Below are 12,272 nucleotides of genomic sequence, written 5' to 3'. Positions count from 1 at the left end.
CCTCCACAAATAGTTTAACTGCAAAATGACATAGGCGAACGACATGGTTTGACATAGGAGCAAAACCAGCGGGCAACAAATTGAGTCAGGTCCCCTTTTACGCAGATGCCTGTCACAGATGATTTGCACTCAGTGGTGCAGACTGGATTAGGTCAGTTGCAAAGGCTGGGCAATCTGTCTGCATTTATAAATTAGAAGGCAATTATTTGCCAACCTTTGCCAATCTAAGAGGGATTGATCAACCAATCGTTAATGGAGACCTTAAAAGAAGAGAAGCTAAAGTGGCTTGTTTCAGGCAAGACTTCAGTACAGGTTAAACAGGGATTGTTTTGAACTGGGAATCATGCAAAGCTGCTGCAATAGAGCCTAGTCATGTTTATTCCTTTGTATCTGAGAAAATATTGTGTTTCTTCTTCCTAGCACAAATGAACCAAGAAGAAATGTTTAGAAAAAAGCAAACAATATATCAAGCACATTGCCTGAAGGTAGAAGATGTACTGAGATGATGTCATACCCAGCAGGGACTGTGGATGAAGTGAGCGCATGTGAGGAGAAGGCTTTGGTGGAGGCAAGTGTCGGTCTGATGTATTAGCAACACTGTTTATTATTAATGCAAACTAGGCTAGGCTAGGGAACTTGTTTTTAGAAACTGAAACGGTAAAAAGATGCTAGATTTGTGTGTGTCCTGAATAACATAACATATTAAGAAGCAAACTGATGCCGGGGCAGAATCCAACAAGATGGACAAAACAAAACAGAAGTTTGCTCTGTCTTTGTCAGGATCAGTACTGCCCCCAGAAATTATGGTGATATTTATGCTCTGTGTTTCTAAAAGGGATGAAACCATGTATTTGGAATGTGTTCAGTGTCTCTATTTTTCTGAATACTGAAAATATCAGAAGGAGCTAGTCTTTTTGAGACCAGAGATCTAAATTATGATTAGGCGAGCACTCCACTGTTTTAGCACTGCATTGTAACACTGTCAGAGATGGACAAAGGATCAAAACAGATGCAGCAGATTCAGAAATTTAAATTTTTCATTCTTGTCGCACTCAAACAACAACCGGCTCAGTGACATCACTTCAGACAAGTCATTTCACGCAGCTCCCTCTGAGACACAAAAAGGCTTTGCACAACTTTTTTACATATGCACGAACACTCCCCAATGCATGTAAACAAACTGATGTGTAAAAACAGCAGTGCTTAACCAATCAAGAGCCTAAATACTAAAACTTTTGTCTTGCTTTGGATGCTAGAAGTGAAAACTGTTTCGCTAGAAAGAAAAAGCAAAGACATCTGTGAATGTTTTGAACTTTCAGTATCAAGAAATTTGTGACTTGCAAGATATCCTCAGTATGTTTTAGGATTGAGGATGTAAATTATTACAGTTGCATATAAATGCACCTATTTATTAAAACTTCAGAGTTTTAATAAATAGCCTCACTGACCTCTTTAAATTTGACTTTGGATTTGGCAAGATTGTTGTTGCCTAATGGGCGGTGGTTTAATGAGAATGGTCCAAAAAAGAGAAATCAGTTCTCTGGGCACAGATGCTTTGATTATGCCAGAGGAGAATTAGCAGACTCCTTTGAGTTGACAAGAACGCAACGGTAACTTGTTACAAACTCGGCGTCCAGAAGAGAATCAACACAGAATGTCAAACCTCGAAGAAGATGGGCTACAGCAGTGCACCACAGGGCAGCTGTTGCTACAATGTAGCTTGCCATCACCAGTGTGTGAATGTGTGTGTGAATGGGTGAATGACTGAATGTAGTGTAAAGCGCTTCAGGGTCCATAGGGACTAAGTAAAGCGCTACACAAATACAGGCCATTTACCATTTACAGCAGCAGAAGACCACACCGCATGTCACTCCTATGAGCTAAGAACAGAAAGCTGATGCTATAATTCACATGAGGTCACCAAAATTGGACAATAGAAGGCTGGAAAAATGTTGCCTTGTCCAGACCAAATTTCTGATGGAACAATTAAGTTGTTGGGTCAGAATTTGATGTAAACCACATTAAAACATGTCTTGTATCAGTGGTTCAGGATGGTGATGGTGTAATTGTGTGGGAGAATTTTTTTTCTTGCCACACCAACTGAGCATTGTTTAAACACCACACCCGACCTGAGTATTGATGCCCACCATGTCCAACACATCAAACTATGTCCATCTAGTGATGGACTGAGCTTCTCAAACTGGTTTCTTGAACACAACAATAATTTCCCTGGACTCAAAAGACCTCCACAGTCACTAGATCTCAATCAAACAGAAGACCTTGGGATGTGGTAGAACAGGAGATCATCGTGGGTGTGTAGCCAACTATGATGTTGCCATGTGGACATGGACCAAAGTCTCTGAGGACTGTTTTCAGCACCTTGTTGAATCTATTCCATGAAGAATTAAGGCAAATTTGAAAGCAATAGAGTTTCAATTGGCTATTAGTAAGATGTATATAAATAGATGGCCTTTGAATGTATTACTGACCTTCCAAAAGTTGATTCTGTTCATCTGGACGTAGCGTTTTGTGGGAGAAACGTTTCGTCACTCATCCAAGTGACTTCTTCAGTCTCAGCTGACTGCAGGTTTCCCCAATCTTATAAACAGTACATTGCATAATGACTGAAATCAGCCCACTGAAGGAACAATGGGCTGGGAGGTCAGTTCCTTAATCTTAATATGCAAATTCTCATGACCATTGATCAACAACCACTGATCAAAGCCCACTGATCAATGGCCAATGGCCATGAGTATTACTGTATTATGAATATTACTGACTATTAAAAAATTACTAAGCAAACACGTACTGGTGTATGTACAGAAAAGCTCAGCTATGAGAGCTGCAAGCTGACATGAACTAACACCTCAGAGTATCATCAGACAGCATAAGCTGCAGACCTGAAATATTATGTGGTCTGATGCTGAGCAGTCTGTTTATTTTACAGAAGTTGCTATGCCACAGGAGGACGCAGCCAACGAGGCGTGAGGAAGGAGCGAAGAGGAGGAAGCTTAGCGAGCCCGAGCTGGCCGAAAAGTAAAGCTGGAAAACCCGCGCGCACGCTTCACAAGCTGTGTGCCATGAATTAATAACCACAGCTCATTAACAGTTGACAGTAATAATTATCATATTTTACTATTGTTGCAGCTGATACAACACTACTATTTGACAGCTGCAGTGAGAACAGTCAATTTGTAGTCACTCCTACTTCGATACTATGTAACTCGACTTCAGTACAGATTTTCACAGTAGGCCCGCCTGGCCTAGATCACACCAAAGAACAGCCCTCCTCCCACCCACCAGTATCTAAAGCAAGTCAGGAGCCAGTCGTATCAAAATGACTTTTTAAAGACGATCCTTTGAAGCCATGCTTCTGTTAGGCCCCAGACCAGCCTCTTGTGTGGCTTCACAGCTGCAGAAGCAGCATGAAGCAAAAACAAAAGAGAGCAGCAAGGACGGAGAGATAGAGCGGCGAAGGAGGACGACTAATCTGCTGTCCATTATGTTGTTTTCATCACATGCAGTTTAAAGGAAAATGGTGTAAACGCTTTCTTGTTTTAACAGGAAAGTGATAGGGCCAGTTCTCACATTTTAATCAAGCAGAGGGAGAGAGAGAGGGAAAAAACAATCACTAAAGGGGGGGCGACACAAGCACGATCACAGGGGAAGAGAAATACAGACAAGCGCGGTGAGATGTGGTAGACAGGCCTTTTTAAAAAAAAAAGGAGTGACGAACTGACAGAGAGACTGACTGAGTAAGAGGAAAAGGGCCATCGCCATAAATAAAATTATAAGGAGGGAATAAAAGAGATAGAGCGGTGATAGATAGACAGTTAGATTGTGGGGGAAATGAGAGAGGGAATCGGCAACACGATCACAAGAGCGGAAGGGAAATAAGACTGGGCGTTTGGATTGAAAAGAAATGGGTAATGAGATGCTAATGTAACAACAAAGGAGAGTGTGCCCTCCGGGGGGAGCTATGCTACAGCAAGCTGCTTTAGTCTGAATGCAGCAGAGGGGGGAATTTAATTTTAAAACGCTCTTTATTAAACTACTGTAATGCACGCAGATTCATTCAGGTGCACATACAGTCATTAAAGTCAGACCAAATCTCCATCTCCAAATCCATCTCTAAGCTGAAAAATGGGGGTAATAAGGTGGCAAAAATGGGAAGAAGCGCTCACACCCTGGTACGTAATGCCCTCCTGTCTCCATTCTGATATGAGGTAAGGTTGGGGACAAGGTCTACCGAGGACAAAATCTATCCTGAGGAGGAGCAAATGAACAAAACCAAGAGGAGCGACACAAAGAAATACCAAGAAACAATGGACACTCACGGGAAAACACGGACAGAGTGTTGGTGAAAAATGAGGAGAATAGAGACTTTGTGATAGCAGACTGGCTTTTGAGTGGGAGGAGGAGACGAAGCTTTACAATCAAAGGGGAATGATGGAGAAATCTATGGTACAAATAACGTACAGTAATTACTCAAGGGACTGAGTGCTGAATAGGAGTGATGCAGAGAGGTAAAGAATGACTGGGCAGTACTCAGGAGACCATCAAAGAGAATATAGAAGGAGGTGAAGAGCATCTGTGACAGATTCAAGCCTAAAGATATTACAAACGTACTATGAAATTTTTTTAAAAGGTGGAAAATCATTATAACATGTCCTCAAGAGGATCCCGAGAATGAGCGAATGCTAAAGCGCAATGAATGAAAAATAAAAGCAAGCTTAAGGCCGCGTGTAAACCTGGAGGGATCGCGAGATATTTGAGCTATAAAGAGATGCAGAGGTAACTGAGGTGTGTGCGTGGAAACAGTGCAGGCTCCCTGTGTTGGCTGAGGCACAAAGAGCAGATAAAAAAAAAGTTATAGTCACATCTCAAGAGGTTGTTGTGTTTTTGAACATATAGAGAGATGAAACACAAGGCTGAGGAAAATCCCTTTGGAGATTCAGGTGAAGAGGTTGGGTCGTGCAGAAAAGAAAGAGTCAGCTTAATTTTTTTTAAACTGCAAATCCACAGCACTGAAATAGACCGGCGACCTGTCTAAGGTATACCCCACCTCTCAACCAATGACAGCTGGCTAACTGGAAGAAAAAGGATGGATGGATGGATACCACAAAGATACCAGCTTTTCACAACATCAGTGATAGTCAGTTTAAGTTTGTCTCAGTCGGTAAAATGGCCATATACATCATCAGCTCTTTGCTTGACTGAACAGCCAAGCAGTCTCCAAAAAAATACAAATAAAAATACGTTCCCATATAACTAAATTGCTTTCTCAGTGATGTTTCAAGAGAAACCAATTTTCTCTCCGGCAAAACACCTTATAATTTAAAAGATCAATAAAGACTGCATGAGGGGGCGGATAAGCAGAATGGTGGCAACATAATCCGTGAGACTAGGGTTCATTTAAAGGGACTGTCATTATTTCACTTACTTTAGTGTCCGTTTTAATTTGCTGTTTACTTTCATTTTCACTTGCCCTTTGATTACGTTTAGGCACAAAAAGCTGTAAGTAAGTACCCATCAGTTGGATCAGACATTAAACAGCTTTTGCTTTTGCTCCAGGCGCTACCCCTTGCCAAATCCAAATTGAGTATTTCCAGTAGTGAGAGCACATCTGACACAGCGAAGCGCCTACTGTGTGATGCATATGAGAGAGGGAACCTGTGGACAATGTCTGGGCCTGATTTTCCCAACACTGTCCCGATTTCGTGTTAGCTTCCTGAAAAGGGGAGACACTATGAAAGCAAAAACACAAAGATCAAAGATATGTTGGTGACACACACGCACACACAAAAAAATGCTTCCCTCAATTTAAAAATGTACATTACTTGTTTAGGAATATCGTTTTTAGGATACAGGGCCCTACTGGAGGCACTATTGTCAATTGCAAAACCTCCATTTCTAGTCAGCTCTCTATGGCACTACTTGACTAAACAGCTTTCATCAACTTTAAACATTAATATTTGATCTCATGTAAGAGTAAGAAATTATATTTTTAGGCTGAATTTAAATGCAAAGACCCTTATTTTAATGCTAAAAAGTGATAATTTTGCATATTTTGCTATTTCTGCTGTAACTATGAGGATCCTCAGGCTTGGAGCATGTTAACAGTAGCACAGGCTAATTGGGTTTCTGTTCTTAATCAGGCCAATTAATTAGGAAATGCAGCTTGATCCATGAGAGCTTCACCGGGTCATTTAGGGATTACAGGGAAAGAAGAAGAGTTGTGGGAAGAGCAGGAACATATGAGGGAAAAGGTCTTTGTGACAGATCCCTTCACCCTCGTGCTGAATGTTATCACTAAACGGACTCATGGACGAGGGGGTAATTACCCATTTGTGACAGTTAATCAAAATCAATCACTTCCTTCGAGAGTCACTGAATTGAAAAGTGGTTCAGCCAATTCATGCGTTTTTTTCCAAGGGACACATTTTGCTCTTCATCCACCATGAGAAACACAGGAAGAGATTGCAGAAAGCGATGCAGGAGTGAGGGAATAGAAAGCGAAGAGAACATCCACCAGCAGACGGCTGTAAAATGTGCTTTTATGTCTCCATCCGTTTGCTCTGTGTGAATCCAACTTACAGAGGTTTCTAAAATTTCCAACAAGACCTAAATACACAGCTGAATTTAAAACATTTTTTTTTTATTTCTGCTGTGCTTGCTACACAGCACATCATTTTGTTCCACAGCACAAAACACATTAAACCTCGGAGACTTTAGATTGCTGTAGATTTCTTTCAGTTATAGCTTCCAAATGATGTTCGGGCCAAATCAAGCTGAAATGTCCTGTTGTGAGTTAAGCCTGATGAGCATAGCAGGGGACCAAAGCGCTGAAATGTTGAAGAAAATGTGCCTTAACAGTCACACTCACCTCCACAAAGAGGAAGCAGGGCACGATGTAGGTGCTGGTTTTCTGAAAGCCTCTGTCTGCAGGAAGGTTCCTCATTGTCCTCTCCTGTGCTGACAGGCGACTGTCCATCATCTGTTGGGGAAAAGAAAAAGTCTCTGTAAAGCTTCAGTCTACTGGATTTATAGTGTTGAACTAATCCTTATACTGAGCCATTGTGCGGCTACTCGCTTCATCCACTGTCTGAAAGAAGCTGCTTTAGCTCCTCACCTCACTGCTTTCCACTGACTGGCTGCCCCCTGCAAACAAATAGGTTTGAACAGCAGGTAGATGAGGGTCCAGTGCTTTATAGCCAGGACTGTGGCTCTGAGCACTGTGGCAATATTGCCTCTCACTGTCATCATACAGAACCAAGAGTAGAGAAAATGATCTGAAACTGAGTGTTTAGAGCAGTTTGAAGCCTGAATGTTTGGCTTACACTGACTATTTGTATACACACTGACCTCACGTTGTCTCACGTGTATTGAGGAGATTTTGGACAGAATCAGAGTCAATATTAAGCTTTGGCAGTGGTTAATAATTGATTTGAAATGTTGTATTTGCAAAAAAGAAACCCATCAAAGAGACTGACACTTCAGTTTGGTCACTTTCTTCAACTTTGTACCTAATATGAGTCACTAAATAGTTCTGGGCGATAAAAAGCGGTAGTTAATATAGTGCCAATCATAGAGTGGACTGTGTGTGAGTGGAAAAGCCTGTATAGCCTGTATAGCAGATTGTTGTACATTTTTTTGTGTATCACTACATCCTGTGATGGTTTCAAATATATTTGTTTTAAAATATGCTAGAGAAAACCTCTGCAAGGCCTTACTCATAGAGAAAGAGGTCAGCATGCTAGAAAAATCGTTTTTATGCTGTTTTTGTTCAGAGAATGCTGAACAATCAGACTGCAATAAACTTTACAATGAAGCAATGTTCAAACACAGCAAAATACATTTAAAAAGCACTGCATGCTGCTGAAGTTCAGTTCAGATCTAGTGTTGTGCAAACCTTTCGAGCTACCCCTCATTTCTCTTTACTTTGCCTCTAATAACAATAGTTCTCGTGCATTTTATAACTTTGCAACTGACCCTTTTTTTGCTAAGCTACTTACACTCACCTATGGATCATTCAAGCTTATAAAAGGCACCTAACTCAGAGGTTGTGTCTACAGACAACTTTGCAAAGAAACAAATGTACATTTTACTGTTAGACACTTTAATATGTTTCTTTGCAAAAAAAACAATTTGTTTCTTTAATTGATTCTATAAAAATACCTGGGATAACACAGGCATAAACAGTATTTTTGCACCAACAAGGTGATTTTGAAATAGCTAATAAATAGCTGAAAACCTGGCATATCTTGAGAAAAGGTCTTAGTGGCGAGGTGGCTGTCAAGAAGCCATTCTTAAGAAAGTGAAACAAGGAGAATGGATGAGGGATGCCAAATAAACACAAACTGGATTGAAAATCAGTGGCATCCTATGAAGTGATGGATACAAATTTTTGTTTTAAATCACTGTTGTATGGAGGAGGTTAGGAGAAAGATACAGCAGTGACTGTCTATAGCCATCTGCAAAACATGGTGGAGACTGTTAAGGTTTGGGGCTGCATTTAAGCCAGTGGTGTTTGTCTTGTCAAAATTGAAGAAAGTACTGTCAGATTGTGATCTACCATGAAATACCATCTGAAAAGTGCCTGATTGACATCATCTTTCATCACGTCAATGATCGCGAACACATACTGGATAGAAAACCAAACACTGGACCACTATCAGTCATAGACTGGCCTCCCCAGAGCCCGGACCTCAACATTATTGAATCAGTGTGGGATCGCCTTGACAGAGAGCAGAACAAAAGGCAGCCAGCATCCAAAGAAGAGCTTTGAATCTCCTTAAAGAAGCCTCAAGAACTTTCTTCTTATTTCTTTAAATAGTCTCAGGGAAAGCTTGTTTAAGACAGTTCAGGCTGTTTTCATATTAAATATTGACTTTCAAGCTCATTAGAATTGTAGAAACTCTGTTTTGTACTATTTACTGTATTTCATTTATATTTCTACATTTGAATAAATGCACCATTTTCCATTTTCCTGGCAAAATATAAAGAAATGACAAGCGGCACAAGACTTTTATACAGTGGTGTATTTGCATGATCCATTGATTTTCAATTTATGCTGCTTTAGGATGTTTAGTTGTTTTTAAATTTCTTTCATTTACTAGTGTGATGATTAAACTGTTATCTCACAGCGAGAAAGGTCAAATCCAGTCTGGAGCTTTTCTGTGTGGAGTTTCTGTGTTCGCCCCATGTCTCTGTGGGTTATCTCTGGCTACTGCCACGGTCTAAAGACATGCATGTGGTTAGGTTAACAGGTGTTTCTAACTTGGCCATGGATGTAAATGTGAGTGGGAATGGTTATGTGTTAGCCTTGTGATAGACGGGTGACCTACTCAAGTTGCACCCTGCCTCTCACCCTGGGATAGGCTCCCAGGTTGTTGCCCCCATGCAACCCTGAATTGGATAAACAGATAAAAAAAATGGATGGGTGGACACTTACTTGCCTATAAATGAGTACTTATTTTGTAGAATATATAACTAAGAAATTAAGATATAAAATTGTGGATTAACTCTGTGGTATATAAAGTAGATTGAACCTACCCTTACCAACTCAATATCAAAGTGTTTTTTACACACATCTTCTTCTGCAGCAGTCTGAGTCTTGACTGCTTACAGTCAAGGCTGAAAATGCCTCTGCACCATGCATGAATTGAGACCCTGGGTGCAGAAGGATATTTGGACTGTGATAAGAGTATGATGTTTTCTTGAAGACATACAAGAAAGTGTAGTCTAATTTCTCTTATTTAATTATGATATTTATTTGAGGAAAATATACATCACATGAAAATATATAAGCTGCCCTGTCTCGTAAAGATAATAAATCATTAATCAACTCCAGAAATCACTTTGTTGTCGATCCCAGCCCCGCCTCTTCTAAAATTTTCATGCAGTTTTGAATAATCTTGATTACAAACTGGCAAACAACCACCAATCATCTCCTTGGCAGACTAGTAATTTTTCATTTGACCTAAAACACAACCCCCCTGACATTTCCCATGGTGAGTTTTTAGGGGGGATTTTTTCAAAGTATATTCTTCTTCATTTAATAATGAAAAAAATGGACCTGAAAACTCCTAAATATAATTGAGGAAAGGTTTTCTCACAACTCATCTTGTTAGAGCACTCCTTCTTCTCCTAGCATAAGAGAAAGCTTCACTCGCTATCACTTCATCACCTCGGTGATGTGCTTCTTCTGTGATATAGTAACGCTTTTCTGGGACTAAATCTTCACGGTGAACAATAGAGGCACCAAGTGTTGTACTACTTAAGATCATTAACTATAATGAGGACACTTTTTGCCTGATGCTCACAATGTGCCATCCATCCAGTAATAAATTGGCCCCTTTGAAACAGCTGATAACCCCTGTGCTTCATATTTTCATAGATAATCATGTCTGAGCACAAAGAGAGAAACCATTTATTATCTACCATCAGTAAGAATACAAAAAGATTATTCCAAAGCAAACACACAACCACAGTTGTATACATCCACACCAGCTCACTCACCAAATTGTCGGGATGCCTGTAAAGACACTCTGCATGACACATCAAAAATGCACACAGGTACACACACGCACACAAACCAGTATGGGTAGGCAATCAAAAGAATTGGAGGGGAAATGAGGTTGAAAGGAGGAGAAGTAGAGTGGAAACAGAGGAGCGATGATCAAAAACAAAAGCCTGACAGTAAGAGATAAGAGCGAGACAAAGTCCTGATGCAGACGTTCGGAAACTCTTCAGAAATCAAGCGGGTGGGGTGAAAGCCAGCAGACTCAGCAACGGGAAATTATAGTGACTGAGGGATAACAGGTACACGCTGAAGAAAAACAGATCCAGTCCCCAAACTGAGAAGAGGTGGTGAGGGGGGATGGAGATGATGATAAAAGTCAGAGTAAGAAGAGTAGCTTATGAGTTGCTCAGGGGTTTGTGACATGCAAATGACTGCGCTCATGCTAAATAATGACAGCTACTACTCTTTTAAGTTTAGGAGAGCCTCAAAAGGCTTTCCAATATATCCTCTGATTAACACAGTAAATGCATTTTTCAAGAACTGTGAAATCCTGATATTATCAATCATAAAGCAAAAGGCTTCAGCAATCTTCAATATAATTTTACTCACTCGCAAACCAATTGGTTTTCCTCTCAGATATCGAGCTTAGCCCCCTCCCCGATCTCCCTGACAACAATTATCTTGCTGACTTTATGGCTTAGTGAGTCTCTGCTGCCTTGTCAGCCCTTTCCCCAATCAATGGTCATTATGGGTGAGAGGAGAAGGAAGGCACTTCACAAGTTTGGAGTGTGTCCATGCATTCGTTGTGCACTTGACCCCCTATCAGTCACATCCTAAAATGATAGAAGCCAGATTAAAAATAAAATAAGAGTAAAAACAAGGTAAATGATTCATTCCTGTTTACACAAACACTAAAAATACACCATCTTGTTATTCGTGACGGCAATTCAAAGTGCACATTTGCATGAGGAACAGGAGCACGGCAGTTAAACGCTGTCATAGTATGCTTTAGAAAGAGATACAATATATGCATTAATAAAGAAAGAATTAAAGATGTAATACTCTGACAACCCGGAATTCATTTAGATCTTCTCTCATCTTTAACAGCTTTTTTTTTCCTAGCAGATAATTTAAGCTCATACATATATGCTATCAAAGCTTTTCCGACTTCTGAGGCAGCAACAAGATAAGATTTAAAGAACTTATTTTTTTATATATTCATCTTATGCTGTGAAAGGAGTGAAAAAAATATATTTTTGTCACTTTAAACATGGAAGATTTCTAAATTAAAAATCCCAATTTGGGAAAAAATCACCCCCAGGTGACATTGTGCACAAACTTAAATAATCAGTGGTTCCTCTGCAGTTATCTAACATCATGTCCCGCTATTTATAGACCTGAATGAAGCTTGTTAATGACCAAAAATTCTTATAATATTCAAGAATTTCCTTCAAACATGTACGCTTAATGAAGAAACGGACATAAGTATTCATGCTGTGGTTCATATAAATGTATTTGATTCTTTAATTTCAAGGCCACCTGTCTGCTTCATTAATTAAACACTATTCCACTGTAAGGTTCTGCTTCAGAGCATGAAAGACAAGATTGTTTAGGTTATGGCAGGAGATCAAAAGACTGTGTATTGTATATGCATACATTCCCACACAGGGGGCTGCATGCTGTAAATACTGTATTTGGGTCTTCTTTTATGTTCCCATCTTCCAAAGCAGTGAGAAGCAATCAGGCA

The 12,272-nt window shown here is 40.1% G+C and overlaps 1 protein-coding gene across 2 annotated transcripts in view; it reads right to left on the bottom strand.

Annotated features, from left to right (window-relative positions):
* plppr2b (phospholipid phosphatase related 2b) overlaps positions 1 to 12,272 on the bottom strand; it is a 61,454-nt gene that overhangs the window by 48,017 nt on the left and 1,165 nt on the right. For both annotated transcript variants that reach the window (XM_084931027.1, XM_084931028.1), the window contains exon 2: positions 6,887 to 6,997. In XM_084931027.1, the coding sequence (XP_084787153.1) occupies positions 6,887 to 6,997 (111 nt within the window). The remainder of the gene's footprint in view (positions 1 to 6,886; positions 6,998 to 12,272) is intronic.

Source organism: Perissodus microlepis, chromosome 6 (assembly GCF_051167445.1).
Source record: "Perissodus microlepis isolate ML-2025 ecotype Zambia chromosome 6, ASM5116744v1, whole genome shotgun sequence".
NCBI lineage: Eukaryota > Metazoa > Chordata > Actinopteri > Cichliformes > Cichlidae > Perissodus > Perissodus microlepis.
The sequence above is the reverse complement of the archived record's forward strand: the minus strand, read 5'-3'. Positions and strand labels throughout refer to the sequence as shown.